Below are 24957 nucleotides of genomic sequence, written 5' to 3' on the forward strand. Positions count from 1 at the left end.
GGTGGAAAAAGTCTACAAGCTTCTGTTTTCCATCTCTGCCCTTCCCTTCCTCTTCCAATGGTCTCTTACTTTTGTAAATGGAGCTGATACAAGAGAAGGCTAAGGGCAGTTGTTGCTTCCTCTAGGAAGGACTGTCCCATGTACGTTTCCTCCAAAGGGTGTTTGCCCTGTGCATCTGATGGTCATGGAAATAGAAGCAAGCCTGGCTTTCCTGGCATGGACTCCTCCCTCCAACAGATTTTCACTGTGCTACTTTGCATTTGAGGGTACTGCCCACTTTGCTGCTTAGTGTCATTCTTGCCAATAACATATGCAAAGAATAGTTACTAGAAATTGAAGGTTTTAAGTCACTGTATTTCCAACAGGAAAAAAGCCCAATTCTAGATGTAGTAGGCTGACCCTGGCTAGGCACCCACCAGAGCTGCTCTGTCACTCTGCTTTGCAACTGGATAGGGGAGAAAATGTATCAAAACTTTATGAGTTAAGGTCCAGGAGAGATCGCTCACCAAATACTGTCATGGGCAAAACAGACTCAACTAAACCTGAACCTAATGTAAGAGAAATTATTGTTCCACAATTTTCCATTGGAAGACACTGCCACCACATTGCAATTAGAGAACATCTTGATGCAGAGATTGTGAATAAAAAAGATTTGCTATTGACCATCCCATTCTAACACCTCTGCAGTAAATACTGGTGCCAGTTCTACGCAGGTAAGTTTCAGAAGAATTTTTCTTTTGAGTAAAAGGAGTGAGGAAAAAGACACAATAGGACAGCAATCTCCAGAACCTTTGCTGTCTCAGGAAATGGCCTGAGTAGCGTAAAACTTAGTGTGAAACTAAACTGACCTGAAACTAAAAAGGCAATTAATTGCCTTCTGGGGACACTACCAGGTGATAAACACCAGTGGTTTGAGGAGGGAGAGGGGCGGCTTTTTAAGTCTACCTAAAGGGCTTGGTGCATATTTAATGTAAAATGTTATTGCTTTCAGCATAAAATGATTTTGTTCTGTCTGTCTTCTCTCTTTTCTGGACTTGGCCGGGCCATGTACAAATCCCAATCATTCAACAGTACTGGAGAGTAGATAGTATTTACCTCAATAATGGTAGTTTCTTTTCGATTCTTTCTAACCCTCAATTCAGATGATGGTTCGAAGCCAACGCCTACGATGGAAACCCAGCCTATTTTCGATGGAGAAGGTAAGAACATCCCTTAAAATAATAACAAAAAAAAGCTACTCACCTCTCCCTTTTCTCTAGGATTTATGGTTCAAATGCTTTCTATATCCTGCAAAGCAGACAAGCCAGTGAATCTCGTAAATTATCAAAATTTTAGAGTGCCCTTGGGACCTCAGGCATTTTTTCTAATCCTTTTACATCCTCCCCACTTTTCTGGAATCTAGCAATAACACTGGTTGATCAGACTCTGGGTGTAATCTTGGAGGAAAAAGTGTGTCCCAGCAGGTAAAAAAAAGGTGCATCCAACCAGAAGTGGCCACTTCCTTTAGGCTGTCCTTACCCCCTTGCTATCTCCACTCAGATGATGCTAATACTGGGAGTTTCATAACCTCTGCAGTGTGTTAGAGCTTCACAAAAGGAAGGGTAATGCTAAACCGCAGCTTGTGAATGTTGACTTGGAAGAAAATTGCTGGGAGGTTTCTTTATTTAGCAAATGCTTTCATTGACGCACATACTATTTAAGCAAATGAAGTCATTGTCCTGGGCCCACTTTAATTCATGGCCCACCCAGGCAGTTTCCTTCTCAAATAGGCAATCTTGCAATTGTATTATTTTGGAGAGGGAATATCAGACCTTAGTCTATTGGAAGCCTTTAAACAAGGATAAAATGGCTGCCAGTGGGAATAGTGCTCCTTTGGTAGTGAATAGGCCTTACAGAAGCTGCTTTTATCTTGAATATTGCTTGGAAGCAGTGCCTGTTTTCTGTAGGTTTAAACCCACAACCATTATAGTGAAGCTATGGGCTGAAGTATGGAGCACTCTGTGACCCATCTGAAACTGTAGACCATAAGGCAGTGAGGGAAAGCCTGTATGTTTTCATAGGGCACTGCTGTACTTTATTCCTTTTTTAAACTGGATCAAAGGCAGAAATGGAGACTACTGAGCAAGAGCAGGAGCTACTTTTCTATTGATATTTCCTGCTTTCTTGTAGAAACAGGTGCTGTGGTGGGGTTTTATTGTTGCTAAAATAAACATATTTAATGGCAAGATGCTGTAGTCCTATCACTTTGCATTTAGTGATCGTAGATTTGTAGCAATCTTCTTGTGAGCTTCAAGAAACAGTAAAGCTCTCAGAGAAAAAACACTCTCAAATAAACAAAGGAGACTGAAGCCATGCTGGCTCTCTCTTGTTTATATCAAAAGTGGGTTCCTTCTGCTAGTAAGCTGATATTGTATTAAATTACTGTTGGCAATCACAAACTTCTGACCTTAGAAGTTTTCCCCTGAGAGGGTACCCATAGATATTTAAAAGAAGGAATGTGCTAGTAGAATGCAGGAGTGAGGTGATGTGGTTAATACAGCCTGGTCAGAAGCTCCTTCTAGGAGAGTTTAAACATTTTGGTCATTCAAATAGAAGTGGACAAAGTTCTTGAAGTGGTGTAGTGAACACATCTTTTCTGGTTCTTCTGGTGATGGCAGAATCTGAAAAAAGTGTTATTCTACTTTCCATGAAAAACATTTTCAATCAAAACCCTTCACATTGATTTATAGGTGAACTCCAATGTGATAAATGGGCTTGGACTGAATGATGAAAGATTGGCCCTCAAAAATATTGCAAAATATTTTTCAAGACCTTATCTCCTAGACTTTAAGAGAGCATGACTAGTGCCATGGCCTCCTATTGTATTAGCAGTGTCCCTTATGACTCTGGAGAACAGATGGACAGGCAGGTAATCAGGCTATGCATTGATGAATAATCTCTTCTAAATTTGTCACTCTGTATTTTGTCATCTCTATTAGTAAAATAGGACTGAGTAGATTTTGGCAGTGGCTGTAAGAATAAACAATTAATGGTGGTGTTATTCTTGGGGTGTCTTGTGCAACACCAGGAGTTGGACTCTAATGGTTCTTGTGGGTCCCTTCCAGCTCAGGATATTTTAATGGTTTTAAAGTCCTGAGCAATCTGCTCTGTTCTTGGAGCTGACCCTGTCTGGAGCAGAAGGTTGGACCAGACACCTCAGAATGTCATCCTGAACAATCCCTTGATCCCATCTGAGCAAACATGTTGTGATACTTCACTAGAAGACTCTCCCAGTGGCTTGGGTAGGTCTTCCTGAGGAATGGCTTGTACTTGACATCTGACACAAATGACAGAAAAGAGCGAATCAGTTATCCATTCACCTGTCAGGTCTGAAATCTTCATAGATGTTCAAAGGCATTAAAGTTCAGATCCCATTCCACTTCAGTGAATTTGAGAATTCCTGTAAACCTATATATTCAAGGCCAGGCAGCCAGGGTGGAACTGGTACCAACATGAATGAACAATAACCATGTAGGGTTTTTTTCATGTTTTGCCTTTGGTATCTTCCATACACAAGGGGCTGACTTTTTTCAAAGGGCATTACATACACTGAGCTGCCCCTGAAATGTGTGATAACTCTTGGACTTCAGCAACTCTAAGATGAAGATTCACCTTTCCCATGTTTTCATCTACATTAGAGGATAATGAAAATTCGCATTTTATGCATAAGTTCCCCTCCCACTCCCTACCATCTGCCCTGAGGGCATAACAGAGCAGTGCCAGAGATAATGTCAATCAGATAACTTAAATTCTCCCATCCAAAGTTTGAATCATAAGACAGCCATCTCTCTAAAAATTATTTCATATTATTATAATGCAGATCTTAGAGATGTTTATAGTGAATCTTTTTTTAGGACAAGATTCTCCTCTGCTGAAGAGTGTTTTATTAATGTCCTTGGTATGGTTTTAAAATGTAATATTCCGTCCTGCACTTCTAGGCTATCTTATTTTGTTTTCACCATCTCTTTAGTTTCCATGTGCAAGGAGTAGTAATTTCCTAAAGATATATTCTTTACACATCTCTTCTTTTTGGTAAACTTTGCTTCTTAATTCAAAGTGGGAATCTACTCTTTCTGCAGATCTGTTGCTCAGAGGTGCCTGTAATCCAAAAAGATAGCCAGGTTACTTGGATTAAAAATATGTATTTATGGTAGATTCCAAGGAATTAATTTCCTTTTCTTTATATTTCTCTTTTTTCACAAAATTGCTTTTTGTAGACCTTTCAGCCTCACTGAAAGATGTACACCATTGTATTTCTAAAGGCCTTCATCATTCTTCAGCATCTATTAACTTTGATTGTCCCTCATTTTTCAGCTGTAAACATACTTGCTCCATATAATGCAGAGTCAGAACTAAATTTCATCCCAGATATGGGAGTTTATGCCCCTTTTGGGGAGAACTACCTCAAGTTAAACATTGGGTAAGAGCTAGGAAGGGGAGAAGCACACAAGTAGAAATAGTCATTAAACCAAAGCATGTAGGTGTATGTATTTATAGAAGCATATGATGGCTGAATGTTGATAAAATAGTGTAGTGAAACAAGCAGAAATGGCAGTTTTTTGTATTCCAGCAGCAGTAAAAGTTTGTTTAACAGTGTTCAATCGATACTTCCTTGTGAAAAAAATGCCCTAAACACAATTACTATGATGGCTTCAATCAATGTGGCTGAAAATATTTAGGAAGGAGAAATTAATTTTCTTTTTTTTTCCATGTTCTTTTAATTTATATTCAATTTCTCTTTACTCAGCCAACTTCTCCCTTTGCTGAGCAGATCCCTGTATATGTGAAAAAGGAAGCAAGAAAACTCCTGTGCAAAGTTCTTAGAGGAGCTTAAGAAAAACCTCAGGAACCTGAATTTTGTGGAAACTGAATTTTTTTTCAGAAAGTATCAGTCCTGTAAATGTCACATGAGGTACTCTAGCCCATGATAGCAAGTATTGCTTTGCTCAGTTCTAATCAAATGCTGAGGTTATGTCATTTCTGTGGCTTAAGGCAGGTTCAGATATGTTTTGAAGTTGATTACAACACCTCAGAGGAGATGCTCTAAGCACTTTTTTTCCACAAATTTATGTTTGGATGTCTTGGTTAATGCATCAGACATGCTTTTCTAACCAAAACCTATTTCTTTAACAGACTTCCTTTCAAGTCTTTCCAGAAATATCTTCATGTCTCTGCCTATTTATTTCAGATTTTGTTGTTGCTTGTTTTAGGGAACTGACTGGGGCCAGACCTTCTTGGGCTGTTAAAACAATATTTAAGGTCTGGATTTACTGTTTAAAATCTAGATTTCTGGGGGAAATAGCATATACTATAGCACCCAATGCAATGTTTGTGATCTCTGAGTCTTGAGGAAAAAGGCTTTTTGAGAATTTAGGAAGTGGGGATTAGAGGGAGGAAAGAAAGAGTTTTGCCAACAGAGATATACTTTCTGAAACAGGAAGATAATGAGAGAACCTTGTGGAAGATTTACAAATGATGGTTCACAAGAGTTGGAAGACCTCACCAGGGGATGAACCTGTCTGTACAAAGATGATAGATTAGTTATGGCATGATTGTGGCTGACATCTTGTTTTCTATGAAGAGAGACTGAGAGAGTTGGGGTTGTTCAGAAGACACCTTCTAGCGCCTTCCAGTCCCTGAAGCCAGCCTACAAGAGAGCTGGAGGGGGGCTTTTTACAAGAGCATGTAGTGACAGGATAAGGGGGAACAGCTTTGAACTGAGAGTTGGTTTGGATTTCGTATGAGGGAAAAAACTCTTTACTGTGGGGGTGGTGAGGCACTGGAACAGGTTGCCCTGAGAAGCTGTGGCTGCCCCATCATTGGAAGTATTCAAGACCCAGTTGGATGGGGCTTGGAGCAACCTGGTCTGGTGGAAGCTGTCCCTACCCATGGCAGGGGGGTTAGAATAAGATGTTCTTTAGGGTCCCTTCCAGCCCAAACATTCAGTGATTCTGAGTAACTAGCATGTGTAATTTTACTACTTGCTGCAGTTTCCTTAAGGCTGTTATTTTTATTCTTTCAGAAATCACAGCACCCACCCTTTGGATAAAGCACTTGGTCATCAAAGATTCCAAAATGAACAGCTCTAATGTAAGGAATTCAGGTAAGGTTCCATCTAAAAAATGTATTATTTTAACTAGTCTGCAGCTCCTCACATCTGTTCTTGTTTCATTCTTTCTTCATGGAGCTATCAAGCTTCTAGGGTTACTTGCAGCCCAGGCTACAAAGTAATTTCAGATAAGGTCCTTTTTTGTGGCCAAAGGGCCATAATCAATGTGTGATGAAGGATGTTTATTTCCACAACACGTAACTGGGAAATCTCTTAATTTCTTAATCTGTTAATTCATTTTAGTCGTCTGTCATCTTTATTCTGTTTGCTGTTCAGCATGGGTATATGAGCTGAGGCATTTGGCTAAAAGATCGGGGCAGTTGTTTTGGTCTAAGCAGTTGCAAAAAATACAAAAAGGGGCTTCTTTGCTAGTAAATTCAAGATTCTTCTCTGCAGGGGATATTTTTGATAGAGAAACGAGCAGATTATTTCACAGCTAAAGGTGGTTTAATTGTGTGTGAGCCTACAAAAATGTTGAGATTGTTTTGTGGGTAGTGGAGTGGATGGAGGAAGACCAAAGCCTAAACAAGAGCAAAGAAGAGATCATGAACATGAGTGGGAAAAGGGGAAGCAGGAAGACATGAAGTCAGAGGGTAAAATTTGAGATTGGAGATTAATGTGTGAGTATCAGCATCCTTCTTTAAGGATGTCTTTCAGGGGAGAGCAAACACAGCTTCTGATTTTTGTCAGCTGCTGAGACAACCAGCAACTGGCAGTATAATTGAAGGTTACAGTGTAATATTAAAATCCTTTATAATGGGACCTACCTATCTTGGAGACCAACTTTCCTTCTAATACGGAAAACCTCATAGCTGTAATGGAAAGAAAAGTGAATGCTAAGGGGTTGCAAAGGGACTTGGGAGCAGGAGGGTCTGTCTTCCACCCTTTCTTGGCCTGACAGAGCAAAAGTAGGCTGGCTTTCATGTTGTAAAGGCAATCACTTTGATTGTTTAGTTGAGAAGCTGCCTGATGTGAACTGGAATTTTGTCCACAGAAGGGTTCCTTGTGTGACTTTGCTTTTGCTCACTTTTTTGAGTTGTTACTGATGTCAGTTCTGTTACTTAAACAAAATTATTGTGAGTGCATGCTACAAATGAAAAATAAATGATCGTGTGGAAAATTCAAGAGCTGTGTAAAAGGTGGTTTATACAGCAAGCTAAAAAAAGATGTGGTTCATCTGACTCAGCCTTACTGATTGCTCTGATGCTCACTTACTGTAGGGTCTCATTAAAAGACTGGGTTGCCAACTTTTATCCCCAAATTTCCTCACTGGGCCATACAGATACACATCCATTTCAGTTTCTTACAAATTATTAAGAAATACTGCCTAGAGCTATGGTTTAGGTGTTATAAAGTGTGGGCTTCTTCAGCCTTTTTCTTTCAAAAAGTGAAGCCTAGTCACCTGGTCTGGTATCTTTCATTCTTTTCATCCGTTGTAATATATGTTAAAGGCAATGTACAGTAGGTAGATCAAACTGCAGGGAACTGGGGGGGATAATTATCATTTAGAATCATGTTTCTTCAAGTGTCTTCGAGTCTGTCTTGGCTGTAGATGATGAAACAGCTGTCATGAAATGGGCATGCAAAACTGGGGGATGTTTTTAATTGCCTTTGGCCCAACTTGAAATGCTAATGCTTAGCACATTTCCATTTTAAAAATTTATTTTTAAAGGGTTAGGATAACTTTTGCTAGCACAAGATTTAGATTCTTCAGTTTGTTGTTGCCTCAGCTGTATTGTCTATCCAAGCTTACACTTAGAGTCTTGGAGCAGATATACCTTTGTATGCTTTTGCAGCAGTTTAATTGGAATCACTGAAATTGGAAGTGAGAAAAGAGTAAAGACCTGGTAGGTTATCTAATCTACTGCCTTAGGGCTAGTGAATGTTTATACTGTAAGAAGAGCAGCATTTTCTACTGTACCATAAATGCCTTAGATAATAAAGATTTTATTTCTCCCCTGCGGAAATTGCTCTGCTCTCTGAATTCAATCTCAGACTTTTTTCTTTTGTAATATCCAGCCTAACACTTCTTTACTTCCTATTCCTTGGAGCTTGTATAGTGAAACACTTAGCTCTGATCTCTCTTCTCCCTGTGGTGATTATGTGGCCCTGTCCTTTTCAGATACTGCTGTCAGAGGATGTGTGCTGTTCTCTAATCAGCACTGACACTGGACATCTTGGAAAGCAAGCACCGTTGCTATGTTAACCATGAGGAGAATTTCAGAATTGCTATATGGAGTCAAATAGACTCTTGAACTTGCTTTCATTGTCTCTGGTCTGTGTTAGGTGAGCCACCCACTAGGAAGCTGAGCATTGCAGGGCTGGTTGCACCCCATGTAATACATGCTGCCTGTATCCTGTGAGGGCTGTATTTGAAATCTGAATATTCCATCTTCTGTTTAGTGTTTGCAAACAGAAGAGGTTCTTCTGAAACTGACCTCTTTTTTTGGAGCACTTACATTTTGTTTGGCATGTGTAAATCCTAATTAAGCTAGGCATCAGGAAAAGCAGAATGACTCCAGCCTGGTGATTAGAGCACTTGACTGAGAATCTATATGTCTCTAGGCATTTTGCCAGTGAGTTTTTCTATGCTCAGTAAAAGAGCATTGCTAGGAGGGGTTGCTAGTGCTGTTACCCCAGCCCACCTTAAAGAATTAAATGGCACCCTTTTCTCAGGAGTGTGAGATGCAGGTTCAAACCTTCTCAGGCAGAGGCAGGAACCAAAATATGAACATCTGGACTGTTGCACAGCAGAAAAGTTGGTTTTTCAGCACTTAAAAACTACATTTTTTATCTGTATGAATCCTGCAAGTACCAAATTTTTCTTTCTGGGGCAAGTGAAAAGTCTAGATCAACACAATATTGTTGTGGCAAGATGACAAAAATATTTTTTGCTGCTTCTCCCCTTTCCCAAACATGCACATCCACATGTGCATGCACATGGATACCTTAAGCTAACCAAGACAGTTACCTGGCACTGCTCTCTGTAACGTGTTGTTTTTAACACTGCCAGGGCAGGAGGTGATTCAGGTGGGGTTCTTGCAATGGCTGTTCTCTAATCAGCATGGCTGGCAAATTTTTAATTCTACTTTTACTGTTTCAGCCTCTTCCCCTCACCCCTAACCTATTTCACCCTGAAACAATCCAAGTGATTATTTTTTCTTAAGTTCTTAATCTAGGGAAGCATTTGATAATGTTATCCACTTCCAAGAAATCTAATGGCTGCTTGGTTAGGAGCACCCCATCTCCACTGAGGAATCCAGGGATTTTCCTCACTTCCAGAGCTGGGTTATCTCCAAATTCATTTGTGCTACTTAGTGATTTGGTTTTAGTTAGCAAGAGTTTCCAGCCTGTATCCAGCTTACCGTGACAACCTTTAAGAAAACCACAGAATGATGTAATGAGCCCCTGCATGGAAAAATAAACAGCTCTGGAGAAACCAGCAGTAGCAGCCTCAAGTAAATATTCTTCAGTCACTGGGGTTTTGAAAATGACGTTATTTGAAAGGAAGAATGAGTAATATATTAAGGTTAGCAGCTGAAGACAGGTTTCTCTATGCTGTGCCTAGTTCAAAAAAAAAAAAAAAAGAAAAAAAAAAAACCAAAAAAGCCCATAGCTGTTTGTTTCAAGATCTTGCTTGGTGAATGGGGACCAATTCCATGTGGCCTGTTCTGTTCAGCTCTGGCACCCCAGGCATTGTGCTGGCATATCCTGATAGCCTTCCAGTGATAGATCTTCCTCCTGTCAGGAGCTCTTAGTGGACAGAGTATAACTGAATGAGCTTTGAAAACAAGAATGGTGGCATTCACATTTCTTTCTCTTAATTGAGTCAACTTGAAGCCCAACCTTTAGGGCTTTTCAAAGGGGGAAACAACTTGAAAACTTCACATCTATATGTATTCTCCCCTCCACCTGAAAGGGAGTCTCTTAATTCTTGGGTGCAGTTTGTCTCCAGACATCTGCACAGTGAAGTGGGATGTGATTATATCAAGTGTTATTTCCAGGTCCTGAGTTCTTTGGTTTGTCTGTGTTCCTTAAGAGGTTTTTTTTCCCACTTGCAGGAAAAAAAAACATAAGAAAACATCCATGGCACTCCCAAAAACATTCTCTCTAGTGCTCAGTTAGGAAGTTACACCATTTTCCTGCATGCCTTTCTTATTGACCAGGAGTAGTAACTGCCCCAGGGGCTAATGTACTCATGGGGCAGTTGTCTTATCCATATGGAGGCTTTCTGCAATCACATACATGAAAAAGGAGTCTGCTTGAGACCATATTGCAAATCCATGTAGTTCCTCTTGATGAACGTGTAATGAGACAGAGCTTGAGAAGGAAACTCTTTTCAAGTTTTAGTGGGATACACCAAAAATAGCCAAGGTTAGACAAGAGTTTAATTTGTTATTAGAACTTTCCTTTTCAGAAGTGAGGATGAACAGAAAGAGCTTGAATGCCTATATTATTTTCTAGAGTGGGGAGACCTTGCACTTATCTGTCGAATGTACAGTTATCTGGAGTTGGAGTAAATTTCTTCATGCCTTGGAAATGTGGAATACTGCAGAGAGCCACAGGTAGTTTCAGATGAGGTTCTTGACAAAACAATGTTATTAATGGGGGTAATTCCACACTTGTCTTTATCCTGGCTTCTCAGGCTTATTCCTTAGGTGTCTTGTCCTACTCTTGGTGCACAGCACTTTCCACCTTGTTATTTAAAGACATGAGACCATGGACTTCTGCTGCTTTTTTCCTATTTTCCACTATTACTAAACTAGTTGTGTTAGTTTGAGACTGGCTGTCTCTCTCTCAATGCCAGTTCTGTTAATGTTACTGTCCAAATGTGTAATACAGGACTGTAGGCACTTCCCCAAAATCTGTGGCTGGTTAGTGTTAGTCAGGATACTGAGCAAAGGAGATAGCTATTTGTCAGGAGAGTAGGTTGGTTTTAAAGGGGCTGTAGTCAGGAATAATTGTGCTTTAGAGACGTCTGAATAAGAGGTTTTGGTGGCATTTGAATTGGAAAATTTTGTTGCCTATGGATGACATTCTAATGCTGACTGCAGTCCTCCTTGTTAAATGTTTTTGTGCTTCTGTCTCCTCTGGGAATCACACCTGGGATTAGGTAAAGACTTTTGAATTTCTCCCTAGCTGAAAAGGAAAAAAGTGTCATTGATGGTGTCAGGAACAAGAGTTCATAGGAGGGAACCAGTGTGTCAGAAAGCTTTTGTCTTTTCTACTGTCCTCTTTTAATGTATCTTTCTTGGTTCTTTTCCTGCATCTTGAGCCAATGTCTCCCAACACAGTGCTCCTCTAACCTGTCAAAACTATTGGGCTAAAAGTCTGTGACTGTTGTCCCATCTGCCACAACTATTTATTTTCAGACTTTTGCATTAGTCCTCCCAGCCCTTCTTTTGGTGAGGATTTGTTTTGGTTTTGTTTTGAATTAATTTTAGTTTAGATTCCAAATAAAGTAATTTCAAGAGAAGCTCCTGTTGAGTATGAAATAAAAGCTTACTAATTCAATTACATTTTTGCAACAAATATATATGCTTTTATTTGCTGAGTTCCTGTTTCCTTGCAAGCCAAAATGTGATGTTTCTTCCTTACTTATTATCCCTCCCTTCCCTCTGACTCCATCTGTGGTGCAGGCATCCTTTCCTGTCTTGGCTGCTGCTTGAGAGGCCTCTGTCTCTTATTCCCTTCTGGAAGTTCTGAGAAGGATGATATGTGTGATGCCCAAGGGTGATTCTCCTGCAGTCTCAGTGTGACAGGTGTGTGTGGTGAAAAAGGGAGTATGTAGGAGAGAGCAGAAGCAGGGGGATTGGAAGAATTTAGGACCAGGACCCTTCCCAGACAGCCAGCAAACAAAGTCATAAATAACATGCCATTGGGGACCAGTTAATCTGCTCTATGAAAAGGTGCAAAGTATACAAGTGGGAAAAATAACATTGTATAATAATCAGCATGCAACCATAGGTGTTAAACCATATGCAGCTAGGCAAATAAATGAAGCTCCCCCTGAGAGCTGTGCGATAAATCATTCCTAAAGAATTCAGTCACTCCCCCCTCCTTATCCCCCAAAGAAAGAAAATAAATTACTTTAGATGTGGAGTCATAACTACTACTCTGCAGCTGCCAGTTAAGGCAAGTGGACAAGGAGCAGTAGGAGAAGGGGCAAAGATATAAGAAGCTGGGGTAAAAGGGGAAATAGAAAACAGCGCCGCTTTTAAAACCACTGGGGATTTGGCGGGGAAGGGAAAGGAAATCAGCTCCAACAGCAGGCATTACCTGACCATACAGACACAAACTGAGATTGGTCAACTTTTGTGGAGTTTGTTTTGCTTTTTAGCAGAGGCTGGTTCAGATTGAAGGGTCTGCACTGATTTGCTGAAGTAATTCCTTAGCAGCACAGTCTCCTTGCTGTTTGTAATAGCAGCATTCAGCACAGGCTCCTTTGTGCATCTGCACTTCAGACAGCCATTTCAATGTATGCTGATGCCTGCAGAAAGGCTGCACATAGTGACTCACCTTCCCACCTTCTTGAAATGTTCCTGTCAAATTCACCACATTTCTGAGGTACCACAATTAAGGAGAAGCTGTTTCAAGGCACCTGTCATTGCTAGCTCCTAGATAACCTCTGGAAAATGTTTAGGCCTAGGTAGGCTTTTCCTGAAACCAAAAGCCCTGGTGGGGTTTGCAAGTGACAAGTGAAGAAAAAGAGGCAAGTGAAGGAAAAAAAGGGTTCAAAGCACAGGTCAGTGTGTCCCTATGAGCATCTGCTGCCCACAGAGTTGTCCAAGAAGGCCATGAATATTGCCTAGTACAGCATAAGGCTGTGAAGGAGAAGAGCTGCATTCCAAAACTCTGGAAAACCCTACCCCTCTATGGGGATGTGTGTTGGACATCCATCTCGTGACACTGATGAAGTGGGAGCAGTTTCTCTATGCCATGGCTGATGTCTGAATCCACTGTTAAATCACTGAACTTCCAAAACCTGGGTATTCTATGCAGAGAGTTCTACAGCTGACTCTAGGTAAATATCCAAAAGTGACTGCTAGCTTCCTGTCAGAGGCAATTCCCTCTGCCTCCTTGTAAAGTGCAAAATACTACAGGAAAAAGCTGCTCTGTCACTGCATGAAAAGGCTCATCGCACTATAAACCTGTCTTTCTTGCCTTTTGTTCCTCACCAGCAGTGGCATTAAATATAATGTTGCTGTAGGTAGGAAGACCAGTCTGAACCACTTTTTACCTGCCTGTGACAGTTTTCAAAGACCTTCTGTTTGGTGTTCTATAATTGCAGAGTAACAATACTGTAAAAATAGTGTGCTTGTATACTCTAGCTAGAAGAGTTAGGCAAGTTTTTCAATAATTGCTGTACTAGTTCTTCTAAGGACTATTAAAAACAGGTGTGGAAGTGAAAAAAGTTTCCCAGTAATGCTAAGGCTCCAGTAGAAACATCTACTTTTTTTGTTTTATTGAACAGAATTCCTCAGTGTGGAAAGAGTGCAGTGAAAAAGGAGTATAGGGAAAACGAATGTGTTCAGAGACAGGTGGCTTGTGTCAGAACTAGGTACTCCATGAGCTCACAGTGCTTAGAAACTACATGAAATGGAAAAGAGGCATTAGGGAAGAAAAACACAGACTGTGTTGCTTTGTCTCAAAATGAGAAGGGCAGTGTCTAAGGTTGAAAGTTTTTTCTACTGCTGAGAAACTATTCTGATGTCAAGAAGTGAAGAGGCTGCATTTTGATGCCAAACTTTCTCTGCTCAGATTATGGAAGCTGCTGTCATTGTAAAGGTATTGCACAGATATAGCTGTCATAAAGGATATGGAGGCCGGGTGCTTTAGAGGGGATCAGACCCCAGAATCTGGAAATTTAAACCAGATCAAATATCTTCACAATTTTAGTTTGTGTTAGCAAAAAGGTTGCCTCAACCATTGAGGATCTGCTGGAGCTTCTTAGCCTGTAAGAGGAGAGAAAAAAAAGACCTGAAGACTTCATGTGCTTTTCTTTCCCTGTTTTAACCCAGGGTCATATCCAAATAATAGCAGCTCTGACGCATGTAACCTTTTCCTAATCTGGCAACAGAGATCCCACTGCCTCTTCCAATGAATGAACAGTTAATCATCAGGGCTTTTTTATATCAAACCTAAATAGTCTTTCTCCAAGTAAGCTCTCTGCTACTTGAACTACCCATGGGGAAGGAAAAAAAAAATCAATGGTATCCTTTTTTTTTCCTTATAGAACAGCTTTTATGTCTCAGAAGACTGAATGTCATCCCTAGACTAAACAAATTGAATTCTTTTAGCCTTTTCTCATAGATCAAGTTTCGTAGACCTTTGCCTGTTCCCCTTGCTCTCCCATGCCCTCTTGCCAAACAGTCCTCCTGTCCCTCAGAGTGCCCAGGGCTTGTACACAGGGCTGATATAAGGATCATCAGTACTTAGAGCCCATTCCTTATGGGAAGCCCCCATCATTACATTCCATGGCTGGACTTACCTGTTTTGATTCTTTTTGTTGTTGTTTGCAATGTCATGACTCTTTTTGTGGTCTACCTAAGCTGCTGACCATTTTTTCCAAGACTGACTGTCTCGCCAGTAATTTCCTCCCCATGCGCTGGATTTCTTCTTGCTGGTTGTTATGGTTTGTACTTGTAAGTTGTGATTACACTGATTTAAAACCATTTATCAATGTGACTTTGAATTCCTTCCTGAAGTTCAGTCTGTTCCATTGGAGTGGTCATTTAATTTGATACAAGTCTCATGGTAGCTTTCAAAATAGACAACTTCTGAGACCTCTTGTCTTGGAGAGCATCTTTTTCTTAACCTGCTGTGTTAGGTAGCTATCTCGTAGTAATTGTGTGTAGCTTACATTTTCCTCATTTGGTTATGAGAATGATGCAACTTCAAATATGTTCTAATGAACCAGAATTTAGTCAGACCTCTAATGCATTGTATATGAACATGATTAATTCTCAGGTTTTTTTCCAGTATGTATTGTTCTTTTTCTGCCATCCTTCAGCCAGTCTGGCTATAGCTCTGGGAGGGCTAGGACTGTGTGACTGATTGCTTGTGAGATGGGATGGTATAAAGAGTAAAAGGCCTGCTTGAAAAGCAGTTCAGTTAGAATTGCAAGGACAGGTAGCTTTCAACTGACAGGTTTCAAGATGTGCAAGTGTGTATCTTTATTCCTGTGTGTGTTGGGAACCCTGTGGAGTGCCCACTTTTCTTTGCTGGTCAGGGCACAATGCCCACAGGTTCTGCAAAAGGAGCATAAGTTGTGCATCAGAAAGTCCCTCACTAAGTTTCCTCTAATCTGTGAGATGGTGCTTCCTTCAGCCAGTCCCCCTTTTTGCGAGCTAGAGGGTAGATACTGAATAGACTTCTCATATAACACTGGTGGGACTGCTGTGCAGCCTTATCTCCTAGAGCAGGAGGAAAATGGCAGGGGAAGCATGTCAGCCTGGATAGCTGAAGTTTAATGAGCCACTTGGAATAATGCATTTTTGAAAATAATAACCCACCTGTTAAACCTTTGCATTGTTCAGCACTGGAACATGAACCATCTGCTTCCTCTGTAGCCTGTGCCTTGAGAAATGAAATGGAGTGAGTACCAAGGTAAAGCAAAGGCTGCTCAACTGGTACAGTATGGGAACACCTGCAAGGTTTGTTTTCTTTTTACCTTCATGTTAGCCAGAAAACTCTGGAGGGACCATGATCCCAGACAGAACAGGGTGGAGTGGCTATCAGTACTGATGACTAACAGAGGTGTGGAGAGATTTATGCTATCCCCATGAGCCGTATTTGCTCAGCTGTTATTGTGCTCCCAGTAAACACAGAAGGGGTTGTTTCTCTCCCTCCACCCACAGCCCTGCTCAGGGGACAGGCAATAAGGGCCTATTTACTGCATTGCTTTGCTACTCCTGCCAGCACTTGGGCATGTCTGTACTTAAGGCTTTTCAATTGCTCTTTCCCCTCTGAGGAGGGAAGGATGCAGGTTTGGGCTGCTGAGGTAACCTGTGCTGAACTTGCTTTCTGCCCACAGCTTTTGTAAGCTCTCTACTGGCGTGAGGTACCTGTTCTCCTGGAGTGGACCTGGGTCCTGTTCACATTAGAGCTTCCTTAAACAATGTAAAAGCAGCTTTAAGCTGATGTACATGCTATGGTAAAATAACAGGTTCAAAGCTCTTACTCTCTGCCACAGCAGTGTAAAGACACATAAGAATTTGGCCCTGTCTGAATTAAGCTCTTCTGGGAGACAGGCAAACACTTTTCCTCACTGAAAGGAAAACTGAGGCACAAAGACACTTAGTCCTCGTGTTTGGGTTGGCACAGGAGGTCAGTAGAAACTTGGCGCTAGATATCCATGCTGCTCCCCTTTGTTCTATGCTGCACTAATGTCTCACTGAGAGGAAAGTTGGGAGTTGAACAAAAAAATTTAGGAGAGATGTGTTTGAGGGCTTTTTTTTTAATAGTTTTTTGAAATGAGGTCCCTGTTGCAGCACTGACAATGGGGATTGGTCAAGAATTCTTCTTCTAAAAGACCTTTTCCTCTCCTTGTGATGAATGCTTGTTCATTAAAACTAAAGCTTTTTGTGGGAATTCCATGGGAAAAGTTTTGCTGGTCCAGACAGAATTTCTGGTCAAAAGAAATGAGGGAAAGAGAGAGAAAGAGAAGGAAATCTGCCCTGCCTGGTACAGCCTGTAGCTCTGGGGTTAGGCTGTTCACATGGCTTCACTGGGGCCAGGCAGAAGCATAGAGGGAGGTTAGACCCTCTCTTTTGGCTGATTTGGAAGACAGAATCCTGTCTCTTAAGGGTGTAGGAATCTCTCCAAGGTGGTTGGTTTTGGTGCCACAGTCTCCCTCTTCTTTTAAGGAGAAAAGATTTGGGTGCAGAAGACCAAAGTTCAAAAAATAATCTGTTAATCTTTTGTGGTTGGATGGCAAATGTTCCCTGTGTCCCACCATAGTTATCCACAGCATCTTCACAGCCATGGTGAATGATGCTTGGTGCCTTGGCTTTGGTGGCAGTGAGAGTTGTTCCATGTCAGGAGAGCAGCTGGGGGAGGCTGCCTCATCCCCAGGGGCTGCACCCAGCCCTGCAAGGTGAGCATGAGAACTGTTAAGCACAAGCCTTTGGCTAGGTGCCACCACACACCCTCTCTTCTCAGTTTTGTGAGGTAAACAAGCACCCCATCTCTTTAATAACCATACAGTTTATTACACTAATAAGTCCCTTACTTTGTCCATAATTTTTATTTTTATTGTGCAGGCATTAAATGCATGTTTGAATGTGTATACTCGAGTCCAGGAATGAGAGACCTTTAATGAATCTGACCAGATATTTCTCAGAAGGCCATTACTAGGGCAAAATTGTTGCATAAATAATGTGCAACTGCAGATGTCCAAGCCTTGTTTTCCTGCCATAGCTCATGGCTTCAGAGACAGTACTTTAAAAATATGTTTTAATTAGTGGTAGAAGCAGTCAAGAATAGGACGGAACAGTTAACATTTTAGAGCTGAACAGTTGAGGTAAAATGGATATTTCTGCCAATGACTCTTCTCTTTGTGTATGAATACACTCCCTATTGGGTTTTTTTTTCTGTAATTTGGGTTTTGTAATCTAGATTTGCTGTCTCACAGAGGTTTCACTCCCCAGCAGCAGCAAGCTGGCAAGTGTTACTTGGTTTCTTTGCTGATGGTAAGTCAAAGCAAGGATGGCAGAAAACGGCAGTGGAATGTCACAGTGCCTTTAAAATAAATAAATAAATGGGTATAATATTATTATTTGTTTTAGGAAGACTGTGTTCCACTTACTTGCGGCCTTAAATGTTCTTTCTCTAAGAAAAGTTTAGTTTAGGCAACGAAGGAAAAGCTTTCTTTCTCTGCCTGCAACTCCCATTAACAGGGAATAGGCTTTTAAGTACCCTGCATGTATAATAAATATATTTCTGGTTTCTAAGATGACAGCTTAATTTCATAACTGGCATTAAACTTTCTAGCTTTGCCATAGGCTTTCTCTATTCTCCATTAACCTGGCCTTGGCAACAACAGCAAAGTTTCCAGTAAGCGGTTTGACTGGAACAGGAGAACTTCAGTGTCCTGGAGCTGGGATAGCATTTGATGATCCTTTTGTTACCCATGAGCCAATCTTTCAGGGTCACACTGCATGCAGTTCATGCCAAGTCCCAGACTAGGGAAGCTGATGGTGTGGATTTCCCAGCTGATTTTGCTGGCTTTTGAATACCCAAATGTTTATATGAATGTTTATTTTTTGAGGGAATTAAGTGCTGTTAGAGTGGTAGCCTGGAGGAGTCTCTTTGGGAACTAGTGCTAGTTAATACATTCTGCTTAGCAGACAGATGTCACTGAAGGAAATTTCCACAAGGCTGTTGTCAGAGTCAATGTGTTTGCTATTCTGATCTCCTCCAGCTTGGGGAAGGCTTGGTGGATCTGGAAGGGGTTCAGAGAAGAATTGTGCCATCATGCAAATGAGATGAAGTAGAAATCTGTAAAGCAGGGAGGAGCTTCCATAGCAGCTACTTCTAGATGTACATTAGAACTGAGTAAAGTATGATCTCCTTGACACTTCAGCTGTGCCACTGTCATTGCTAATGGGGGGCTACTCAACTACTCAATGCTGGTGACAGAGTTTGCATCATTACATCTGTCTGATATCAACTGAGCAAAGCCTCTAAGATTTGTTTCACTCAGTCTTTAAACAGCCTGCAAACAGAAACAACTACCAGTTAGTTATGTATTCTGGTAGTAAATGTGACTGTTCAATTCCCACAAATTTCTGTTAATATGTGAAGAGAATTTTTCTGATTTTTTATGCCATAGCACAAATGTGTAAATATGTAGATTTATTCTGTGTAATTTGCATACCTAACTGCAAATGTATGTAAAATAACATACTAATTTATTAAAGGAATTTATTATTTTTTTCTCTTGATTTCAACAACAATAGCTTATTTCTTTGTTCTAGCACATACTGTATTTTTTTCAGAGTAATTTTACTGAGAGTTTTGCAAGACTCAAAGGACTTGAGAAATCTTGGTTTGACATTGTGCACTCAGGAAGCTTTTGGGATTTAAATAGAAAAATTCCTGGAATGTAGTTCTCTTTAGCAGAAGTTTTTCTTCCTTTTGCTTGCAATATAACGATGACAGAAAATTTTGCCCCTGCTTTTTTGCTTCCCCCAAGCTGCCTGAGTGATTTGCCTCACCTGATAGACAAGAGGTGAATTGCTGTCAGCAGACTGTGGGTCAGTGGGGCCCTTTGATGTCAGTGGTTTGTTAGTGAACCAGCAGGCCTCTGGCTCAGTGACTTCTCTGTCCATGTACATCTTGGGAACAGTCTTCTTTTTATTTTTTTCTTTTTTTTTCTTTTTTTCTTTTTTCCTATTTTCTTGTTCCTTTTCACCCTTCTTCTTCCTCTTCTTCCTCTTCTTCTTTGTCTTCTCAGATGTGAAATCTGTCAGCAAAGTGAAGTCAGCTTACATATCAGCTGTGGCTTGAGTTCCCTTTCAGTTTTTGTTGACTTTATCCCCTCCTGCTCCTTCCTGGTAAAGTTTCTCTCTGCTTGAGTCAGACTTACTGACACTTGATTCTGTGTTTCTGTTATATGGGTTTGTATGTGGCAAAGTTCAGGTGCCTTCACATTCCCAGCCTTGACAGTGATCTGAAATGCTGAGGAGAGTGAGACCTTTTGGGGTCTCTGAGACTCTTTCAGCTGCTACAGTTCAATTAGAAACCAGTAAAAATGCTTCTGGTACCCAGGCATGCTTAACTCAGGTGATGATGTGCAGAGCTGCTGGAGTTTCTTGTATCTGCTGCTACGAAGCTGTAAATTGGCAACCCTTCTGTTCCCCAAATATGGAACAAAACTTACTCTCTCTACAGCATAATTTATCACCAAAATACAAGGTGTACCAACAGGCAGGCAAAGTAGAGGGAACCTGAGCCTTGTGTGTGCTGAGTTGTGTGCAGTCCAGTCACGGGAGCAGGATGCTGAGGTTATGCTGTGTCTACTGGCTGATGATGCAAACATCTTCAGATTTGGGATGAACCTAGGGTGTCATTGCTGGTCAGTGGAAAAGTTTTATATATTGAAGTCTTGAGGTAGCTCTTGGCTGTGGCAAGGAATTACAGGTCTTGTGGCCTATTTATAAAAATAAAATTAAAACCACAGTAAACTGCAGGGGAGAGGAAGGTTAGGGAAGAAGAGGACAGCTGTTTTTCCTGCTTCTGTTTTTCATCACTCTCCTAAGGATAAAAGTTAGGAGTTAGATTGTTGTCTTTTGTTACCCTAGACTTAGATGTGTTTTCAGCTGTCTTGACTGCTTTCTTTTCTTTACTGTCATACTTTCAGTAGTTTACAAAGTTGAAATCATTTTTCTGCTTGTCAAAAGGTCAGAATACCTGAAGAATTATAATTGCAAATTTCTGGCTGTTGAGCCAAATAAGTCTTATCATCGTACAGGTACTCTGTGCTTCTCTTGCCCCTTGATGGCTGGTCCATGTGAGAAGCAGCAGCCTGGCAGTGTCCATGCACCCTACACTCTTTTGTGGGCAGTGCTTGGGCTCTGTGTGCCAGGCTGGCTGCAGAAGCCACTTCTGGGCTTCTTCCTGTTCTTTGGTGCATGCACAGAACTACTGTTCTCTTTGACAATACCTTTGGAAACTGCCTTTCCTGTGTTCCTAAGGCACAGGGCCTGACCTGCTGCTCAGTAGAAAGCAGTGTTGGGTGCCCTTTGTTTTCTAGGTGAGGACAACAGTGGAGAGTTGATGGCAGTGGGGGTTGAGTGAGATATCCCGTTCTGTTCCCTGCTGAGGCGTGTGCAGATGCTGTCTGCATTGGGCAAATCTGTATTAAAACATAACCTGCTTCTCTTGGTATCATGTTGGAGAGGTGGTATTAAGAGGGAGGAGTGTTTTGCAGTCTGGAGAAAGAGACAGAGGGGCAGGGCAGGGTGTTTGCATCCTTTGTTTAACTGGAAAATACAAGTCACAGTTTAGGATCTCTCAGCTTGCAAAAACAACCTGGGAAATGCTTACCTTATGACTGCATTAATAGTGAATTATTTTTACCTGACAGTTCATTTCCAAAACCTAAGTGATCAAGAAGAGGTTTTTCTGCTGTTTCTGGCATCCTGAGCACCCAGCCATCAATGTCTTCAGTCCATAATCTTGTTGTGTCACAGCTAAATGTAGGAGAAAGTTCTCAACGCAGCAGTCCCTCGGTCCCTGAGGATGTAGACATACTGATGTTTGATGAGAAGGAAACAGACACAAAGGGCTCCTGATGTGAAGGATACCCATATCCCACTGACCTGAGCAAAGTGATCTTGATTTGATTCCTTTTTCTACCCCTTCCAACCTCCCTTCTGTCTTCCAGAAAAAGTTCACTCCTGTGACCAGGAGAGGCAGAGCGCCTTGGAGGAGGCCCGGCAGAACCCCCGGGAGGGCATCGTCATCCCCGAGTGCGCCCCTGGAGGACTTTACAAGCCAGTGCAGTGCCACCAGTCCACTGGGTACTGCTGGTGCGTCCTGGTGGACACGGGACGTCCCCTGCCTGGTACTTCCACACGGTGAGAGCTGTAGGCAGGCCTGGGAAGGTGCCTGGCTGAAGAAGATGAGATATAAAAAATACTGCTGCAATATGAAACCGGTTCCTCACCCTAGAGCAGTCAGCTCTACACTGCTTTCCCTAGAGCGAGCAATGCTGTATGTGGTGTTCCCTGTTGAGTGTTACTGTGCAGCTCCCTCTCTATCCTCTCCATAGGAGTTGGTGAATGTTAACTTCTGTCCTTACTTTTCTCTGTGTTAAAATATTCATACAAAGCAGCCTTTTTTTTCTTCTGGCTTGCTTTTGTGAGGTAGAAGGAATGGGGACTTTGCTTAAGAGTATAGATTATGGGCATGAAAAGACAGGTGTCTTTGTTGCATTATCATCCGCTTTATACTTCCATGTTGCAGCCACTTGAATCCTGATCAGTAGGGAATTAGAAGACTGCTTGTTGTGCATGCGTAGATTTTAAAACAGAGAGATAGATTTTTTTTTTTTCAGTCACTCCCTATCTTGAAACTACCTGAAACTACATTTTCTCACTTGGAGTTTGGAAACAAATTGCAGGGATGGCAAGTTGCAAAAACAGGCCAGTAAGAGCTGGGACTTAAACTTGGCTAGATGTAGTGATTCTGCAAAGCATGGACAGCTTTGAAAAAAAATTTCAGCCTAAACCCACAGGAATTGGAAGAGGGTCCTGTGCTGTTTGTGGGTTTCAGTTGACAGCTGGTACTGGACTTCAAAGTATGTTCTTCTTTCTCTTTCCACTTCTGCTGCTGTTGCTGATTGTCCATAAACAGTGAGATGCTTGAGAGTGGTATTTCTTCTGGAGGTTTCTTCTTTATTGGTTTCCCCTGCAATGAGCAGACAAGGCAAAAGCCATTGATCCTGATATTAGTTCAGCTGGTCAAAGCATAGTGCTGATAATGGCTTGGTTGTGGATTTGATCCCTGTATGGGCCACTCACTTCAGAGTTGGACTCAAGCAAAGGGACCTTGCTGATCCCTTCCAGCTCAGAATAGTCTGTGATTAGTGACTATGTGATGTCTAAAGCTATGTTACATAGATTAGCTTCTGCTGTTCTCCTTTTTCAGGTATGAGACCCCAGTGTGTGAAAGCGATGCCAGATCGAAGAGCACAGAGATTGATGATCCCTTCAAGGACAGAGAACTTCCAGGTTAGAGGAACAAAATCCTTTCTCTGCCTTCTTACCTTGTCCCACCTTGGGACTCTTAAGAGGCCAAGAATATTGTTGAGGAGATAGGGGATTTTCCTCGCAGTGCATGCTTTACCATGGGTTTTATTCTGTGGGGGTTTTTTAAGATCACCTTCAGTTTCAGCAGTGAACTGGAAAAGGCTGGGTCTGTCCTGGGTGTGTTTATTGCCTGTCTGCCCTTTGAAAACCTTTCTGGGATTAGGATTTTGTGGAGAGAAACCAGGATGCCCGGAGATACCCTGGGGGAAGAATGGGCTCAACATTGAATGTTCCTTAAAGCCTGACCAGGACAAGATCCTTTCTGTTTAGCAGGGCTTTTCAGCAGCTTGATGCTCCCTGAGTCACAGAAGAGGATGCAACTGCCAGTTAGTGCTCTTATTTGCTCCCTTTCACTGACTGCATGGACCAGGCAGAACAGCCCTCACAGTGTACTGAGGTTCCTTATCTAATGGTGGCTTCTCACTTAGCTGGACTTTATTCCTCCTTTTCTGCCTGGAATATGTTTTATTTCCCACTGCTCCTTGTTTTATATTCTGTTTTTCTCTCTTAACAGAGTGGCAAGCGTAATTTGCTGTTTGCCTACCTTTTTTCTGCTAGGAACACGTGCTGGGTATTGGTGTCAGTGCAGCTCTTAAAAATGCTATCCCACCTGTCTGTGCTGTTTTTTCCTTCTGGCTCCCTTCTAAGGAGCAGAGTGAGGGGCCTTCACTGACAGGTCAACGCCCACCCCTCTCTGGATGAGAACTGCTTGAAAACACAAGCTGCAGTGGATCCCTCTGCACCATGAGGGGGTGGTGGACACCACTACTCCTGCAGAAGTAGCTGGTGACTCTGGATCAACTTAATGTTCTAAGGGTACCATAAAGTGAGTTGTTCCTGAGCAGGTTAGCAAAGGAAATGAGATTTGTTCCATATCTGCCTCATGTGTCTCCTGATTGTTGTCCTGCTGGCTCCTGGCTTCAGACCCCAGACCTTTCTGCTTAGAAACTATCCCCTCAGCAGGGTTGTCTTCTGTGCAGCTCCTCATTTTCACAAGTCATGTAAAAATTTCCTATTGCCTCCCTTTCACATTCAAAGGAAATCAACCGATTGGTTCAAATAGTATGTTGTGGGGTGGGGAAGCCAGCTAAATGGATTACATTAAGGCTCATTTCCCTAGGAAATCACAGTAAAATGGAATAACCTTACATCCTTGATTCTCCATCCCCCATTCCCATTGCTTTACCACCTATCCTTGCACTTCTTCCCCGCCTCTTCAGAGATCCTCTGCAAAAATTCTTTGTACTTTGGCTTTTTCTTTGAGACTCTATTTCTGATCTGAAGAAGACAGACTAGTTTTGTTTCCCTTCTCCTTTTCCTTCTCCACTGAAGCCAGAGAAGGGGACAGGAACTGCTTGATGCAGAAGAGTACATGGGATGCTCTGTAGCTTAGCAGTCTGCTCCCAGTATCAAACTCCAGGAGAGCTGCCCTTTCAGCTCAAGCCAGTTTTCTGTGCCTTTGTAAACTTCAAGCTCTGTTTGGCTGCACTAGTTGGTATGATTGTTGCCCAGAGAAGTTTTGAATGCCCCATCCCTGGAAGTGCTCAAGGGCAGGCTGGATGTGATCCTGAGCAACCTGGCCTAGTGAATGGCAATCCTGCCCCTAGCAGGAGGGTTGAAACTAGATGATCTTTAAGGTCCCTTTTAACCCTAGCCATATTCTGTGATTCTGTGATTCCTATTACTGAAAATATCCCTGTCTATGGAGAGATTGGGAGACAGAGGATCTGATCCTGGTTTGTCTGCCCGAGAAATGCTGTGCTGCATGAACTTCTTATGCAATCTTGAGGTTTGTTTGATTAGCTGCTCTTGTATGCAAAAATTTACTGATGAGCCAGAACTGCAGGGGATGAGAGAGAATGTTTCTTTTTTTTTTTCCCTGCTCTCATTTCTTAGCAGAATTGAATGTCAAGAAAAATTCTTGCTTTAATTTGAGACTGATTGCATCATTTGCACTCGGTTCTGTCAGGGAGACCCCTTACTTTATTCCTC

The 24957-nt window shown here is 41.7% G+C and overlaps 1 protein-coding gene across 8 annotated transcripts in view; it reads left to right on the forward strand.

Annotated features, from left to right (window-relative positions):
• Nucleotides 1–24957, forward strand: part of SMOC1 (SPARC related modular calcium binding 1) — a 169973-nt gene that overhangs the window by 121038 nt on the left and 23978 nt on the right. For 6 of the 8 annotated variants that reach the window (XM_026793639.2, XM_026793638.2, XM_074542869.1 and 3 more), the window contains 4 exons: nucleotides 1110–1199; nucleotides 6062–6142; nucleotides 21540–21732; nucleotides 22805–22887. In XM_026793639.2, the coding sequence (XP_026649440.1) occupies nucleotides 1110–1199; nucleotides 6062–6142; nucleotides 21540–21732; nucleotides 22805–22887 (447 nt within the window). The remainder of the gene's footprint in view (nucleotides 1–1109; nucleotides 1200–6061; nucleotides 6143–21539; nucleotides 21733–22804; nucleotides 22888–24957) is intronic. The other 2 variants (XM_074542870.1, XM_074542873.1) reach the window with 2 other exon arrangements.

The sequence above is a fragment of the Zonotrichia albicollis genome, chromosome 6 (assembly GCF_047830755.1).
Source record: "Zonotrichia albicollis isolate bZonAlb1 chromosome 6, bZonAlb1.hap1, whole genome shotgun sequence".
NCBI classification, from domain to species: Eukaryota; Metazoa; Chordata; class Aves; order Passeriformes; family Passerellidae; genus Zonotrichia; species Zonotrichia albicollis.